General features: G+C 47.3%; 1 protein-coding gene across 5 annotated transcripts in view; it reads right to left on the reverse strand.

Moving 5' to 3' along the window:
• Positions 1-18,057, reverse strand: part of LOC144124487 (tRNA (uracil-5-)-methyltransferase homolog B-like) — a 221,962-nt gene that overhangs the window by 134,159 nt on the left and 69,746 nt on the right. For all 5 annotated transcript variants that reach the window (XM_077657181.1, XM_077657182.1, XM_077657180.1 and 2 more), the window contains one exon: positions 12,494-12,640. In XM_077657181.1, coding sequence (XP_077513307.1) covers positions 12,494-12,640 — 147 coding nt within the window. The remainder of the gene's footprint in view (positions 1-12,493; positions 12,641-18,057) is intronic.

Below are 18,057 nucleotides of genomic sequence, written 5' to 3' on the forward strand. Positions count from 1 at the left end.
TCTTCCAGGCAGAACACGACCTTGAATAAGGGGCGTGGTCACTTTTGCAGTGTGCGAAGCATGGCGCAGCATCACAGTCGTTAGATTGATGATCATTTGCGGTAAATTTGGCACAAGCATCGCGGCCGCAGCAGCTTTGGTTGCTGTGGCCAAACTTCTGGCATTTGAAGCAGCGTCGAGGGTTGCGTATATGTGGATGGAGAGAGATTTTGCGTATTCTACCTCGACCGACTCGGACAGGGCTCAGGAGGCGAAGGTAAGGGCCAGGTGTTTTTTTTTTTTAGAATTTCTTTGTTGTCTTTGCGGACTTTATTCTATAACATTTATCACATTCTGATCAGACAGTCCTTCAAGCATTTCTTGCTCTGCTAAGTGCAGAAAGTCATTGTCCGAGATAACATCGTCTACTGTGTTCGAAGATCTGTGTTTTGTCACGGAGACGGGGATATAGCTTCGATATCTCAACATCATCATCATGAGGTATCAATATTTGAATTATAACAAATAGTTCAAGCAAAAGGTCACCATTAGCCAATTTTGTGACTTCGTACTTGGGACCCAAGGAATCTTTTAGAACTTTTGGCACTAGAAATCAGGATCTTAGTCTAGCTTTCAACCTTTCTTATGTCGGCTACCTAGTGCTTATTTAATAGCTTTGATAGCTCTGCTAGTACTACTCTGTCTGTAGAGTTAGACGGTTTCATGTTTTGGCGTTTCTTAATCAGATCCTTCGTCTCTTGAGATAGCTTGGCTAGTATCTTGTCAAACCATCCTACCGCTGACTTCTACTGCGCACTCTATAATGTAGTTGCGAGATTATTGTTCACTTTTTGAATCTCAGTTAAAGCCGAATATCTGTTCTGCCGCGACCTCCTCAATTTCTCTACTTTCCCTCTCACCACTAACTCATATAATGAGCTTCCGCTTCGCTAGTTTCTTCCGTTCCCTCTTCAAGTCTAAGCTAATTCAAGACCTTACGATCCTGTGGTCACTACAACGAACCTTTCCAAGGACCTCCACATCCTGTATGATTCTTCCAAGGGAAATTATTTTTTAGGAGGACATGCAAACGAGACAAGACAGGTGCAATCATGTTTCTTCTGTAACGCACAGTGATGCTGAGAAGCAGAGGTGCTAAGATTAGTGCTCCCAGCCGGCAAGAGAAGAAAATAAAGATGAACGGCGCGTGCTCGGTGCGCACGCACAACACAGGCTGTTTGGTGATAAAAGCCTGCTACGCTGGTCCCCTTGCTCTGGCGCTCCACTGCGACCCCGCAAATTCTCTACAGTGGTGACTCCGGCCTAAGAGATGACCGACCCCAGCAACCTCCTGCCTTCAAGCGACCTTCCGCCTGACGCTACCTTGTGCCCACGGGACGTCACAGCTATCCAGCTCTGCCTGCCGACATTCTGGCCCAAGCATCCCCAGATCTGGTTCGCCCAGGTGGAAACCACCTTCCATCTGCCCCACGTCACCTCGGAGGCATTTCGGTTTCATCACTTTCCAACCTGCCTCCTGAGGTGGCTCAAGAGGTGGCGCACATCACGTTGGATCCTTGGGTGATGCCCCGTACCAGCGACTTAAGCAGTGCATTCTGGACGACCGCACCACGGCGTCCGAGAGCACACGCCTCCTGCAGCTGCTCACCTATGAAGAGCTCGGAGACCGCCGCCCCTCCTAGCTGCTCACTGCCATGTGGCAGCTCCTGGGCAAAAGCAACGCTGACTCAAACGGCGCACTGCTGAGGGAGCTCTTCCTGCAGCGCTTGCCGCAGTCCACCCACCTCATCTTGGCTGCTGCGGGGGACCTGGCCCTTGACCGCCTCGTCCAGCTAGCTGATCGAGTCCACAACGCGACTTCTCCTTCCATCACCACCCTCTCTTCTCCACCAGATTCCTCTGTCATTTCACGGCTAGAGGCACAGATCAAACAGCTTGCCGCTTCTCTCGATGCCCTTTGGACATCCACTCATGACCAGCGTGGCTTCTTCTCATGTTCTCGCTGCCGTTCGTCTTCGCCGAGCAGTCCGCACTCCTTCAGTCCTAGCAGCCAGCATATTTGCTGGTACCACCGAACTTTCCAGCACCGCGCCCGCCACTACACTCCACCATGCAACTGGTCAGGAAATGCGCTGCGAGATCACTGACAGCTGCACGTGACCTCGCCCTTCACTCTGGTCACCTTTTCGTAATCATCATCATCAACAGCCTTACTACACCCACTGCAGGGCAAAGGCCTCTCCCATGTCTCTCCATTAACCCTGTGATTTGCCAGCTGCATCCACCCTTTGCCTGCAAACTTCTTAATCTCATCCGCCCACCTAACCTTCTGCCGGCCCCTGCTATGCTTACTTTCTCTTGGAATCCACTCTGTTACCCTTAAGGACCAGCGGTTATCTTGCCTTCGCATTACATGCCCTGCCCAAGCCCATTTCTTTCTCTTGATTTCGACTAGGATGTCATTAACCCATGTTTGTTCCCTCACCCACTCTGCCCGCTTCAGATCTCTTAACGTTACACCTAACATTTTTCTTTCCATGGCTCGCTGCGTTGTCCTTAACTTAAGCTGAATTCTTTTCGTTAGCCTCCACGTTTCTGCCCCGTAGGTGAGTACCGGTAAGATAAAGCTGTTGTACACTTTTCTCTTGAAAGAAATTGATAAACTGCCACTCATGATCTGCGAGAACTTTCCATATGTGCTCCACCCCATTCTTATCCTTCTAGTTATCTCCCTCTCATGATCCGGATCAGCTGTCACTACCTGCCCTAAGTAGACGTATTCCGTCACAACTTCCAGGCTCTCGCTGCTAATTGTGAATTGTTGTTCTCTTGCTAGGCTGTTGAACATTACCTTGGTTTTCTGCATGTTAATTTTTAGACCCATCGTTCTGCTCTGCCTGTCTAACTCATTGATCATGATTTGCAGTTCACCTCCTGAGTGACTTAGCAAGGCAATGTCATCAGCGAATCGCAGATTATTTAGGTGTTCTCCATTTATTCTTATTCCCAACTGTTCCTAATTCAGGCCTCGGAATACCTCCTGTAAACATGCGGTGAACAGCATTCGCGAGATTGTGTCTCCTTGCCCGACGCCCTCCCTTATTGGAATTTTATTGCCGTCTTTTTGGTGGACTATGGTAGCTGTATAGTTCCTATATATATCTTCCAGTGTTTTGACATGAGGCTCATCTACACCCTGATTCTGCAATGCCTGTATGACTGCTGAGGTTTCCACCGAGTCAAATGCTTTCTCATAATCAATGAAGGCTATATATAGGGGTTGGTTATATTCTGCGCATTTCTCTATCACCTGATTGATAGTAAAATATGATCTATTGTGGAATATCCTTTACGAAAGCCTGCGTGATCATTTGGTTGATTAAAGTCTAAGGTTGCCCTGACTCTATTAGCGATTACCTTAGTAAATACTTTGTAGGCAACGGATAGTAAGCTGATCGGCCCGTAATTTTTCAAGTCCTTGGCGTCTCCCTTCTTATGAATTAAGATAATGTTTACATTCTTCCGAGCTTCTGGTACAGTCGAGGTCATAAGGCATTGCGTTTACAGGGTGGCTAGTTTTTCTAGCACGATGTCCCCTCCATCCTTCAACAGATCTGCTGTTACCTGATCCTCCCCAGCTGCTTTTCCCCTTTTCATTGCTTCTAAGGCTTTCTTCATCTTTCGTTACTGGCGGGATGACGCATTGCTGTGCACTGCTGTCTTTCTCATTAACGCTCTGATTACATTGGCTACTGTACAGGTCTGTGTAGAACTCTTCGGCTACGTTAACTATCTTATCCATATTGCTAATGACATTGCCCTGCTTCTCTTAATGCGTACATCTGGTTTTTACCTATGCCTAGTTTCCTCTTTACTGCTTTTAGGCTACCTCCGTTCTTTAGAGCATGCTCGGTTCTTTCCATATTAAACTTCCTTATGTCGGCTACCTTGCGCTTATTTATTAACTTTGATAACTCTGTCAGTTGTATTCTCTCGGCAGGGTTAAACGCCCTCATGCTGTGGCGCTTCGTAATCATATCTTTCGTTAAATGAGATAGCTTTCCAGTATCCGGCCTGCACTTCCTCATCGACACTGGTGCCAAAGTCAGCGTACTGCTGTCCTCCAAGGCTGAGAGTATCTCCATGTCAGCTGCACCCACTCTCCGTGCGGCCAACTTCATCGCCACGTATGGTCTCCGGTCCCTCACTCTGGGCCCTGGCCTGCGGCACACTTTTCGATGGGTCTTCATCGTAGTATACGTCCATCAACCCACCCTCGGATCCGACTTCCTAACGCATTTTTATCTGGATGTCAGCATGCGTTGCTATCGTCTCATCAACGGCAAGATGCGCCCTTCCATCCCTGGCATTATATCGGCTGTCGCTTCCACTGGCATTCGCACACTGATCCCGTCGTTCCCGTACGCCCAAGTTCTCGCAGATTTTCCAGAGGTCCCGAGGCCTTGTAAGCTCCATCGCTGCCCAAGCACAGCACAGCCGACCACATTGTCATGCGTGGTCCACCCGTTGCAGCTCGTCCACGCTGCCTCTTCAGTGAGCGACTGGCGATTGCTAAACAGGAATTCGACCACATGCTCCAGCTGGGTATTATTCGCCCTTCGTCCAGCACTTGGGCCTCACCACTCCATCTTCTGGTGCCCAAGAAAGAACCAGGTGACTGGCGTCCGTGCGGCGACTACTGGGCTTTCAACGCTCACACAGTCGACAGCTAACCTCTTCTACACATCCAAGACTTAAGTGGACATCTTAACGGATGCAAGATCTTTAGTAAAGTGGACCTTGTCAACGCATACCATCAAATCCCCGTTGAGCCTGCAGATGTCCCGAAGACTGCCATCACTACACTCCTCGGCCTGTTTGAGCATGTGTGCGTGCCCTTTGGGCTACGCAACGAAGCTCAAACTTTCCAAAGATTCATTGCTGAAGTGACGCGCGGACTCAGCTATATTTGCCTATATCGACGACATCCTCGTCGCGTGTCGTACTCCACAAGATCACGAGCGTCACCTTCGGGAACTCTTTCAACGCCTCCAAGAATTTGGCTTGGTCGTCAACGCCCAGAAGTGCGTCTTCGGCTCCTCTGGTTTCGAGTTCCTGGGCCACCACATCTCGGCGCTGGGAATTCGTCCATTGCCTTTTTACGTCCAGGCTGTTGAAGACTTCCCAGCACCCACCACCCTACGCAAGCTCGTTGAGTTCCTGGGCCTAGTGAATTTTTCATGGCACTTTACCCCGCACTGCGCCGAGCTTCTCCACCCCTTGACTAACCTTCTTCGCACAACCAAGCCCCCCTCTTCCGCGATTTGTTGGTCTCCCGAAAGCTCAGGCTGCTTTCTCGGCTGTAAAACAAGCCTTAGCCGATTCAATTCTTCTCATCCACCCTAGGATCTACTCCATCATCTAGAATTACCGCCACTTCTTGGAAGGCCAGCCATTTTACGTTCTCACAAATCATGAGCCTCTGGTGTATGTGTTCCGTACGAACTCTTCCAAGTATGTCGCCCGTGAAGTTCGTCAGCTGGCTTACATATCGGAGATCACAACAGATATCCGGCATATCAAAGGCACCGACAATCAAGCAGCTGATGCATTTTCACTTATTACCTCCATCGGCGTGTCTACATCTGCTGCGGACTGGGAATGTCTGGCCAGGGTGCAGCTAGAAGACCCTGAGCTGCAAGCCCTGCGTGACCACCCCAGTGCCCTCAGTCTGTAGCTTGTGCCTCATCCGTTTGTGACTGGATTACACTGGTGCGACATGTCATCGGCTCTACCGAGTCCTTTCATCCCGGAGGCATTGCATCGTGCCATTTTCCGTTCACTTCACGACATCTGCCATCCCAGCACCCGAGCCACGCAGCGCCTCGTTACCCAGCGGTACGTCTGGCCGAACATTAAAGGGACACTGAGGAGAACCCTATCAAAATTTTTTTGTTAGCAATATCTGATAGTTCGGCATTTCAGGGCTTTGTTGACGTTTGTCCGGGAGCGAAAGATGCATTTATTTCAAAGAAATTTGGATTTGAAGTTGAAAAATATTTTCCCACCGCTCCGATTCAAACTCGCGAACTCTTATGACGACACAGAACGGAGTGACGTGAAACGTGACGTAAACAGAGACTGCGTGATTTCTGGCGGCTAGCGGTGCGGTCCAGCAGCTGCCGAAATGAAAGCTACCGCCGCCGCACGTTGAAGGCATCTATCGGGGGTCGCTACCGTCGCTTCGTTTACGTTTGCACCGGCGTCTTCCCAGCGTTACGGTGGATCCCGTTCCCGAAACCGACGACACAGTTCTCGCAAAAACTCTGGCCTGCATTTCAAGCCCCACAGAGCGTGCGATGCTTTTGAGGGAGCACTGTTAGGTTAGGCGCCGGCGGGTGGTTTCCCCCTTCCTCAGAGAGCAGCCGTTGCAAACTAAAAATCATAACCCCAGTGCGGGGAGCCGCGAGGTGTGCGTTGCGCCCATCGGAGGCTGGCCGGGGCTTTGGGGCCAACGGATTGTGATTCCTTGAACGGAGCGGTTGCACGGCGCAGCAGGCAGCGTCGAGGTCTCCCACGGTTGCAAGGGCCAAGTGATTTATTTATTTTTTGCCACAAAAAACAAATGGGTGCTCGACGGCGGTCGCGTTTAATGTCGGCGGCATGAAACCAAAGCCGGCACACGACGCTTCAACGGCTTCCGCTAGATCCAACGGGTCCACTGGATCTGGCTCTCTCGCCAACATGCATGTACCTTCAGATATGTACTGTGAATGGATTAAAATAGCCGAGCTCGAAAAGAACAGCTCCGCCGGACTGCCGCAGCTATTGAATATAACACGCGCACCTCACCGCGGAGCCAAATCAGTCTGGCCGGGCCGGCGGCGGCTGGCACACTCGGCGCGAAATAGAGACATGCTCCAATCTCCCCGCCAATGCGGTCAGAGTGCGCCGAAGCCGCCGAACGCGTCGGCGGTCAAGCGCAGTTGGAGTATAGAGGGTCTCGCTTTGATCGACGTGACTTCGCCGTGCAGGGCGCGCGCGCGCGTGCCTAGCCGCAGCATAAACGCGCCTTAACAGAGCCTGCGCTTAACCGCTAACCAACGTATTCAGCGGCGACATCCACCATGGGAGCCACTGAAACCCCCCGCCCACTCACTAAATAAAAGAAAAGAAGTCCGGTGCCGAGGTTCGGAATCGAACCAGGGCCTTCGGCGTTTGAGGCGAAAGCGCTACCGCTCCGCCACGACGGCTCAAGTTAGAGCCGTCAATAAAGACGCATCTAGTGAATGCACTCTTCTGATGTAGAAATCTCAGCGCTTTCGCTAGGTATATCCTGGCCTAACAGAGCTAGGCCATCAGCAATTTTTCTCAACTGCCTTGTACCTTGTCTCCCATCCCTAATAAACGATTTCCGTTAAGTAGTTTGAAGTTGACTGGCACAGCCGGGAATGTTTCGCCGGACAAGAGTGCGAATACACAAGTGCTGCCTTGTACGATCACGGACCATCGTGCCATCATAGCTTTTCATCGACCGTGGCGGTCATCTGACAAGCCTGAACAGGCTCCTTCAAAGGTTAACTACAGCACTTGAAGCGGCACTTGGAGTTCCTCTGCTGTTCGGCGCTTGTAAATCGAAGCGTGTCAAAAACAAAACCACGGGGCACGCAAAGCTCATAGACGCGAAGCGCCATAACAAATCGACACTCTCCTGGCCGCCTGTGGCGCCGCCAAGCATCCGTTTTCTTTGCTTCCAACATTCAGGTTATCTTTTGCCTACCTTCCTTGTGTGATAAACTATTGGTTTTAAAACAAAACTTACTTTAATATTGAACCGTGCAACCTACCTTTGTCAGCCTCAGAGATTCGCGAAACCAAGTAGGATGGAAAATGCTTCCAAGGTGGTGTGTCTTGTCCTATGGCGTCACCAAGCTTGTACTTGCGAGATTGGCCTGTGGTGGCGATACCTGTATTTTGATTCTTGCTATTTTCTACCTTACAAGAGCTTTGTTTTCAGTAAGAGTGGCGTTTATGTGATCAGGAGCTGGTATTCTATCGATACAAGCCAACTTCAATTTCTCCTCAGTGTCCCTTTAACACCAATGTTCGCCAGAGGGCCCGCTCGTGCCTTGCTTGCCAGTCCACCAAAGTGACCTGACATGCAAAGACTCTACCCCAGTCTTCTACCACCTGGTTGTCGCTTTGACCACGTTCATCTTAACTTGGTTGGACCGTTCCCTGCCTCTCATGGCTGCCGGTACATTCTGACGATAATTGACCGCTTCACCCATAGGCCCGAAGCAGTGCCCATTCCGGACATTACTGCGGAAACAGTTGCCAAAGCCTTCTTTTCAGCATGGGTTTCCCACTTTGGCTGCCCCGGCATTGTTACCACGGATTGCGGCCGCCAGTTTGAATGCACCCTCTTCACTTCCCTCACCAGTCTGCTCGGCACTAAACACTGCCGAACCACAACATACCATCCCCGTGCCAACGGCATGGTCGAGCAGCTCTATCGCCAGCTCAAGGCTGCCCTAACTGCGCGCCTGGATCACGAGCACTGAGTCGACCCATTTCCTAAGGTGCTTCTTGGCCTATACGCCGTGCTTCGTTGTGACCTTGGCTGTTGGGCGGCTAAACTCGTCTTCGGTGTACCCCTGCGACTTCCTGGAGACTTGTTCGTTCCTTAGGCTCCCTCGTCCCAGCCCCTGCAGTGCCTCCAACGCCTACAGGACTGTATTCAACAGCTGTGCCCAGCCCCGCCTCAATCATCTGACCATCATGTCTTTGTGCACCCAGACCTTGCGTCCTCGACGCATATTTTTCTAAGGCGAGACGCTATGAAGATGCCTCTTACCCCCTCATACAATGGCCCATACCGCGTCCTCAACAAGATGACAAAGTCGGCGACTATCCTGCTGAATGGTTGTGAAGAGGTAGCCTCCTTGGATTGCCTCAAACCCGCATACCCAGAGACACCTCCCCAGGAGCTCGCCTCGGATGTTGCCAGCTTATCTGCCAACCTGCCTGCTGCCAAGGCAGCCCCATCTCTGCCCCTTCAGCGAGCACATTTCACCGCTCTTTCTGGACAAGGAGCCGCCCTGTAGTGCACAGTGATGCTGTAAAGCGGAGGCGCTAAGATCAGTGTTCCCAGCCGGCGGAAGAAGAAAATAAAGATGAACGGCACGCGCTCGGTGCGCACGCACAACACTGGCTGTTCAGTACTAAAAGCCTGCTCCGCTGGTCCTCTTGCTCTGGCATTCCGCTGCGATCCTGCAAATTCTCTAAACTTCCAAGAAAAAAATATTTTTTAGCATGACACATAAACGGGACAAGACAGGCGCTAAAAAAAGAATTTCCCTTGGAAGAAATTTGAACAAACTAGCCCCAAAGCAAACACTTCTGAAATCCTGTATGATGCCCGGGTAAGCAAATAGTATGAAGTCTATTTCATTTTTAGTCACACCACTGGTGCTCTTTCACGTCCATTTCCTGTTCTCTCGCTTGCGGAAGAAGGTATTTATGATCCGTAAGTTATTTCTCTCCGAAAACTTGACTAATAACTTCCCCCTGCTATTTCTACAGCCTATGTCATATTCGCCTACTGCTTCTTGCCTACCTTCGCATTGAAGTCTCGCCTACTAGTACAGGGTACTGCAATTTTATTTTGTTCATTGCCAATTCCACACCTTCATTGAAGCTTTCAACAATCTGGTCATCATAGCTGGATGCAGGTACGTAGGCCTGCACTAGTTCGTCTTAAGAGCATTTTTTTTACTTGCAACCCTACAGGAAAAAATCAAATGGTCTCACAATGTTCACCTTATTCGAGAATTCGTGTTAACCAAGTTCGTCGTAATGGGAGTCTACTGAAATATACTGCTTCAGAACAGAACACAAAAAACTGAAATGTTTGCGATTTCTGAAGCCAGTTTTTGCAGCAAAGCAATTAATTTTTTATGCTCACTGATTTTTCGGGCTGTTGAGTTATTCGGACCATTTTTCGGGTCCCACCAAGTCCCAAAGATTTATCGGAAACTGTATACCACCGGCACAGTCAGGGTTGTGCCGTGCCACAAAATATCTTTTCTTTTTTTTCACACTGTTTTCTCTCATAAATCTATTGTACTGAGACCCCTTCCTGCAGAAGTTAAAAGCATTAATGATCATTTCTTATGTTGCAAAACCTTATCTAACACTGCATAATGAGATTTTGGAGTGGCATTCATTTTTTGCATACTAGTCTTTTATGTTATGTCTACTTATTCCTACTGTACACTTGTGAACTGTACTTACACGTTTTTAGGTTTCCTTTTGGTTGCGATTGGTTTAGTTTTGTTTTTGCTTTCGAAATGCCTGATTTCACACTATCAGCCTGTGCTGACGCACTGTCACGCCACTGTCAAGCCGCTACTAAGAGCGGCGGCCATGGCGTTTCGAGCAAACGGAGTGTGTTCGTTTTACCACTCTTAGAATCTGCTTGACAGTTCGTCAGCACTTTCCGCAGTGGCGGCCGGTCAATTCACCACGGTCAACGAACACACTCCGTTTGCTCGAAACGCCGTTGAGAGCGCTGTAATATGGTAGTGCACGAGCGCAGTCACGTGGTATTTTTACGCATTTCGCGGGCTTTCTTTAGATGCTGGAAAAAAGGACCCCGTATTAGATATGATGCTACAATAAACTAGACTGGTTGTTTGTAAACCTGCTCTACAACCTAACATAACACCCTTGGCACTGAAATGAATATTTGAAAATTTGCATAATTCATCTTAGTTAACTAATCAAGCGGGATATAAAAAATATTCTCAGGAGCACCACATGATAGCAAACAATGTATCGTTGGTTTGAGCGGGCTGCGGTGTACCGCTTTTTTTAAAACCTTGGTTCAAGTTACGTGAAACACTACACACACACATATATATATATATATATACACACACACACACACACACACACACACACACACACACACACACACACACACACACACACACACACACACACACACACACACACACACACAGGGTGTTTCAGCAAGCCCTTTCAAAAATTTTCAAAAAAAAAAGGCTTTCTGGGGTAAAAATATGGCTTTTGCGGCATTGTATTACTTGTGCTGGCAGACACCAGAAAACCAGTGCATCGTCTTAAGTAGTAAACTGGTTAACTAATTTTTAATAATTAAATTTTTAACTAGTAGAGTTTGGCACCTAGTTGCAATTTGAGATTTGTAGCTGGTCGTTCGTAATAGCCATATAAATTTTTAGCATTTCAAGAACGGAATTACCCATGGCACTGTGGCTCGCCAACATTTGGCTTTTTTGACTAATTACGTGCATTGGAGGGGTTGCTTTGCCTAGATGCTTTCGAAAGCACATGTATTTTCGCACGATGCAGCCAAATTTTGTCAAGGCACAGTGGCGAAGGTAATTTTTTCCAAATTCTAAACACTGATCACTGATATGGCTATTACTAAAGACTGGCTACAAATCTCTAATTGCAATTAGGTGCCTAACTCTACTAGTTAAAATTAGTTAACCAGTATACTACTTAAGACGATTCACCGGTTTTATGGCGTCCACCAGCGCAGGTAATACAATGCCACAAAAACCATATTTTTAAGCCAAAAAGCCTATTTTTGAAAATGTTTGAAACTGTTCGCTGGAACACTCGGTACACATATATATGTATATACATGGGAATGGCCACTGTAAGTGTAGTGCACTAAAAAAAATTCAAAACTCTTCTGAACAAGCAAGCAGAATGGCTGAATACTACTCGGTAGAGCCATACAGCAAGCATAAAATTGCAACCACGCCTGAGCATCCCTAATATCTTGTTTGTCGCGCCTTTATTAATGGCGCATGTTTTGGTTTCAACTGCAGTTTGAACACTCGACTTTGGATTTTCATATTTTAAAAAATAGGCTGACTTCCAATCGTGTAAATACAGTATAATTTTCACCTGCCTGTGCCTGGCAGCTTTGTGCATTTTAAGATGACAGCCTTTAATGGCTCATACTCGCGATGACCGTCCGTCCGTTGCATTGCCACCTAGGTCACGTGACCTAGGTCGCGGTGACCTAGGTCACTTGGTGGCACGCTCGCGCCAGCTGCTCTCCTCCTCTGTCGTGAAATGAATTCGAGCACGGCAAATTCAAATCAGTGCAATGAGTCGCAAACTGCTTATGCCTTCCTACAGTTAAGAGATATCTAAGTGCCTCCAATGATTTTTGTACTTAAAAAGGCAAGTGTAAGTTCTCTAAGACTTCTAGCCCATTTTGAATGCTGAACAAGAATGGCACTCTGGGCTAGTTAGTGTTAATTCACTACAAAGAACAGAGCGCTGTGCCGTCTACTTCTTGGTGCGCTGTTTGTCCGCCAGAATGGTATGCACAGTAAAAGTTCACCTCAACAAGCCTAAGGATGGCTAAGGATGAGCCAAAGTTAGGCCAAGGCTGGGTACCGATAGCAGGCTAAGAGAGGCTGCTTACAGGTGTCAGCTGCTGTGGGTGCATGACAATGATGGCCATGAGCTGTCCGGCAGAGTTGGAGCGCACCACCAGGTTCTTCCAATGGCCGTGGAAGTGGGTCTCGTAGCAGCCAGGCAACGGAGATCGCTGAATGTACTCCTGGAACACCTGGAAGACCCAATTTCACAGCTGAGATAAACCTGTGTAATTGGAACAGTTTGCAGGAATGTTTTGCAATTGAGCATGAACCAGTCACGCCTATTACTGCGGTAGCTGTAGGTTAAACAGTGTCGACATTATGGGAAAAGTCAGCGCAAAGACCAGACGAGCGGTACACAAGAAGACACATTCTCGGTTTCTCGGTGAATAGGTCAATGTCCTATGTGTGTTCTCGTATGTCACTTGTCTGTGTTCAGGCTAACTTCTTCACATTATGAAGCCCCAAACTAGCCTGGCAGCATGCTCTCTATCTGCTGTTTATTGCGAAAGTAGTGTAGCTGTGCCAAAGATTGTGTCTCCAGTTTTCATGCGATGCCTGGCCAAGGTGGGCCTTGGACAGCATGGGGGAAGCCCAGCCTCCATGGACTATTTGATTAACTGTGCCATGCTCATACACTTTCATGAGCAGCAGTGCTTTACACCAGCAAAAGACACGCATCGACACATTGGTGTTCAACTTTTAATCCAGGGTAACAAAACAAAGTACAAATTCCAACAAGTGGCAACAAAAACGAGACATTACTTCCATTTCTCTTGATGCAATTCCACTTCTGGGTCCTTCCATGCCAACTGATCCAACTTTGTGGCTCGATCAACCTTGATTTCTTTAAAAAGCTTACTGCTTATTGCATTACTAAGACAAACACTAGCCTAGCTTGTTTTAGGCGAAAAAATTTTTCGTGCTGTGGCCAACATCTTAACATCGGAAATGGTAGCAAAACCAAAAAAATTGTAAAAATTTAAAACCTTTACATGACTATGAAACTTTTTGTGTAGATAAATGACACTGCCCTTCTATATGCAGTAAATTAACTGCACATGCTTGATTTGTTTTTCAATAAAGAACATAAAAAAGTACAAAATATGGGGTTTTAAATTTTTTTATCACATCGCATGCTCTCACAGTGGTCACTCCAAATATATTTTATGTTGTCCAGAAGGCAAAGAAGCCACTAAAAAAGTTTTAGAGATAAAAAGATGACAGATATGTCAGCAAAAAAATTCTAAATTTGAAAAAATTTGCTTCCTGAGGCACGTCCAGCCATCAACTGCATAGTGAGGTGGTCCTAGACAAAATATTAAAGATAGGAAATTAAACAGTACCATTCAACGGTATTTATTTCTGGAAGTTTAATCAGAGCATTTTTCAGAACATTTTTTGTATCAAGCGAGAAAATAATTTTGCAAGTTTAATCCCTGCATTCAACCATGGCATTGTTCCGTGCATGCTCTTCACTGCAGCACACTTTGTTACCGGCTGCAAATGCCAGCACTCCACCGCTCAAATACAATGGTGTGCTGGGCTTGGATGCTGCCAGCTTCGGCAATAGAGAAGCCTGCTGCACAGGGCACGGTTACAAAAAATAAACGCGAAGCGGCCGTCTGGCAAGAGGATGAGGATACCCCACATGGTAAATGGAGATGGGGACCAAGACCCCATGTTCCTCATCCCGCAGCTGCGAGGAGTGCCGTCAAATGCAGGTGCCGCTTTCGGTCCAAGCTCAAGAAAAATAGCTACTGTTTCGCAATGTAAACAGTAAAGAGCTTCCATTCGAAGCCAAGGTGTCACCACATCAAACCTTTATCTCTCTTTCAATGGCATATGCTGGATTTAAGCCATGCACAGCTACCTAAGAGTTTAAAGTGATGAAATGTGAATAAACACGCCAGCCGACCTTTCAACGCCGAAATATCCGGAGCATCCACTTGAAGCACCGCACAGCATTGCTTATGTGTCTCCTTAACATCAGCACTAGGGACTTTAGGTTTTGGTGCCACTTGCAAACTTACGGTGGCCACCGCAACATGAATAATTTTTTTTCACAAAAAAAAAAAACAAGCCCTGGTAATGTTTGGCATAGTTGGATCAATTGGCGCAAAATGACCCTTCTTGCAGCCCATGCTTGCAGGAAGCTAACAGTTTTTATATGCATATTATAGAGACCAGCATACTAAACAACAAAGAATTTGAAATAGATATCAAATCGCCATTGAGACACAAAGCTTCCCAATTATAAAGGGACTTCCACAAATTCATCTGTGAACTACTGCTTTTCAGTGGTAATGTGACAGAAGTACTTGGACATCAGATTGTACCTACACTTTATTGTAATATGCAGCAGGACAAAAGGACAACCCAACCTCAATCCCATTACCCTGATGCTCTCACCTTTCAGACTGTTTGGCAAGATGACAAGACCACATAAAAGCTCATATATTTCATAATATTCTTCAGTTTATGCATGATTTTGTGCCACCAAAACGCCCTGTGGCAGAGCATTCCAGTACAAGATGCTCACAGGACAAAATCAAGGATGTATTTATCATGTGTGGGGGAACTAAATAATACGTTTTAATAGTCAGACCAGACAAACAATTGTTACTCGAGCGCGTCCATTTGCATGTAAAAATGGCCTAATTTCTCCAGTTATATGACATACACTGTGCGATGGTTTGGCACAGTCTGTTAAAAGTCAGGTCCCATCTACCGCGGTAGCCTACCGATTTTTCAAACTTCAATAATTTGGATTTGCACGATAATTTTAACTTTGTTGAGGAACCACCACACAGCTCATAGGAATAAGTACACATTCGTATCTGACATTTCAAACTATATGGAGAAAAAGTTCGATTCTTTGGACTAAAGTAGGCGCAAACAATACCATGAAGGCCATTTTTCAACTGAAAGTTGTTTCTTCAGCATAAAATAGATGCGAGCGGGCATCACTGTCACAACCAACCGATTCACCAAGGTGCCATCTTGAGAGTTAAAAAGAGCTGATCAGACTGACTGGCTTGGATAGGCGTAGCTTTCTCTTCTTAATTGTTGCCACTCGGCATAATGACATACTCTTTGTTGCTATCAAGGTGGCCTACAAATCAGAAATTGCTTTATAAATTATTTCCTGGGCTCAGGTAGATTGCGTGTGCCGATCCGTACTGACTGATCTTATGCTTCATCCCAAAGATGCACAACCCGCCCACCATAGTGACCTCGCACTGCTAAGGTGTAAGGTTTCTATTTCATGATGTGATGTGCTAACTGTAGGACCTCACATTCATGGAGTGTTGCGATGTAGAACTATTGACATTTTTGCAATATTTATAATTTTTGGAGTGATAAAACTGACTTACATTAGCGAATTCCCTGAAAGTGGGAGGGGAAAGCCATTCATGGTTGTTCATGTCTATCAAAAGGTGCCCAAAGTTGGCCGTGGTGTGGTTGAGCATTTTCGATGCTAAACTCGACATGACCGAAGTGTGCCGCCCAAAGATGAGCTCTAGGTTGCACCATCGATTGGGGGTACGCCAGCCGATGAAGGGTGAGGCAGAGTGCTTCGCGGCCGGGCACCTTGACATTCCGGGCACTAGTAACAGTGTTCGGCACCATCAGAGCACATAGCAGTTCGGCAATGTCGTCTTTTTCAAATCGAAACTGCTGCTTGAATAAGGAGTTCTCGATGTTATATATGTCCAGCAGTCCGTGCCGGGAACAGTATCGTAATAGCTCCGACTGCTTGAATAAGGAGTTCTCGATGTTATATATGTCCAGCAGTCCGTGCCGGGAACAGTATCGTAATAGCTCCGACTCCCGTTGGCGCCGCATTTCATACTCCAAGTAGTCTAATGAAATATATCTCCTTTCAGGAACCATCGCTTTGCATGCGGCAACATGAGGTCGTCGATTTCCGCCCATGTGAGCACAGAGAAGCGGCGATGATCGCACAGGATGCTTGAGGGCATGGCGTGGAAGCTGGAGGAAACATCCCCCAAAGAAATAGCACGTGGCAAAAACCACGCTTTGCCGTGGCTTGGTTTGGATCAAATCGGCCTCAGAGTTTTTTTTCTGACGTGTGGTGGCGCTAGGTACTTACCCAAACGTAGCTGAACCTCGGTGTTGTTTGTCCACTGAGCGTCTGTTGCGGAACAATCCACAAACGCTCATCTAAAAGCGTCGTTCGCGCTTTGGATTTACCGTGCGCAACCGTCTTGCGTATTGCGTACGCAAAAAATGCAAACGCTATATTAAATCTGTCTAACATCACTGGCCCACGGGTCCCCAAGTCCCAAAAGAGTGGCCCCCCCCTTTTCATCATGAACCGGCTAGAGCACCTCCATTCAGCCTAACCATCTTGTGGCCAAGCAACAAGCTGCACACCACAGCTGCCACCCCTGCAGTCGACATGAAGCCAGTGTTGAACATCCCCTGGCTCGTGAGACAATGCTAGAAAAGAGCCTCTAGCCTGCTGATTCGCCATATTTTGTTGGGTGAGCACAATGTCACCAGTTAGGGTCTCTTCCCCTCACTCTGTGTCATCATCATCATCACCGTAGACGGGCCGACTATGTCCACTGCAGGGCAAAGACCTTTCCCATATCTCTCTAATTAACCCTGTCCTGCACCAGCAGTGGCCACTCTATCCCCGCAAACTTCTTCATCTCATTTGCCCACCTAAATTTCTGCCGCCCCCTGCTACGTTTGCCTTCCCTTGGAACCCAGTCATGTAACATGCCGTGCCCAAGCCCATTTCTTCCTCTTGATTTCAAATAGGTTGTCATTAACTCGAATTTGTTCCCTCACCCACTCTGCCCGCTTCCAGTCTCTTAACGTTGCAGCTACCATTTTTCTTTCCATGGCTCGCTGCATTGTTTTAACCTTTTTCGTTAGTCTCCACGTTTCTGCCCCGTAGGTGAGTACCAGTAAGATACAGCTGTTGTACACTTTTCTCTTGAGGGATATTGTTAAACTGCTATTCATGATCTGAGAGAACCTGCCATATGCGCTCCACCCTATTCTTATCCTTCTAGTTATTTCCCTCTCATGATCCGGATCAGCTGTCACTACGTGCCCTAAGTATTCCTTTACCACTTCCAGCACCTCGCTGCCAATTGTGAACTGCTGTTCCCTTGCTAGACTGTTGAACATTAGTTTGGCTTCCTGCACATTAATTGTTAGACCCACTGTTCTGCTCTGCCTGTCTAACTCATTGATCATGCCCTGAGTGACTTGGCAAGGCAATGTCATCACAAAATCAAAGATTACTAAGGTACTCTGCATTAATTGTTACCCCCAGCTGTTCCCAATAAGGCCTCTGAAAACATCCTGTAAACAAGCGGCGAACAGCATTGGCGACATCGTGTCTCCTTGCCTGATGCCTTTTCTTATTGGAATTTCATTGCTGACTTCATGAAGGACTACAATAGCGGTGCAGTTGCGATAGATATCTTCCAATATTTTCACATAAGAATCTTCTACACCCCGATTCCACGATTTCTTTTTTTGATACCGTTATTTATTGCCTCTGGGCATAAGGGGAGTTGGGAAGAAAAAAGAAAGACAAAGAAAAGAGTGGGTGGGTGTTTGA

This window comes from Amblyomma americanum, chromosome 3 (genome assembly GCF_052857255.1).
Source record: "Amblyomma americanum isolate KBUSLIRL-KWMA chromosome 3, ASM5285725v1, whole genome shotgun sequence".
In the NCBI taxonomy this organism is placed as follows: domain Eukaryota; kingdom Metazoa; phylum Arthropoda; class Arachnida; order Ixodida; family Ixodidae; genus Amblyomma; species Amblyomma americanum.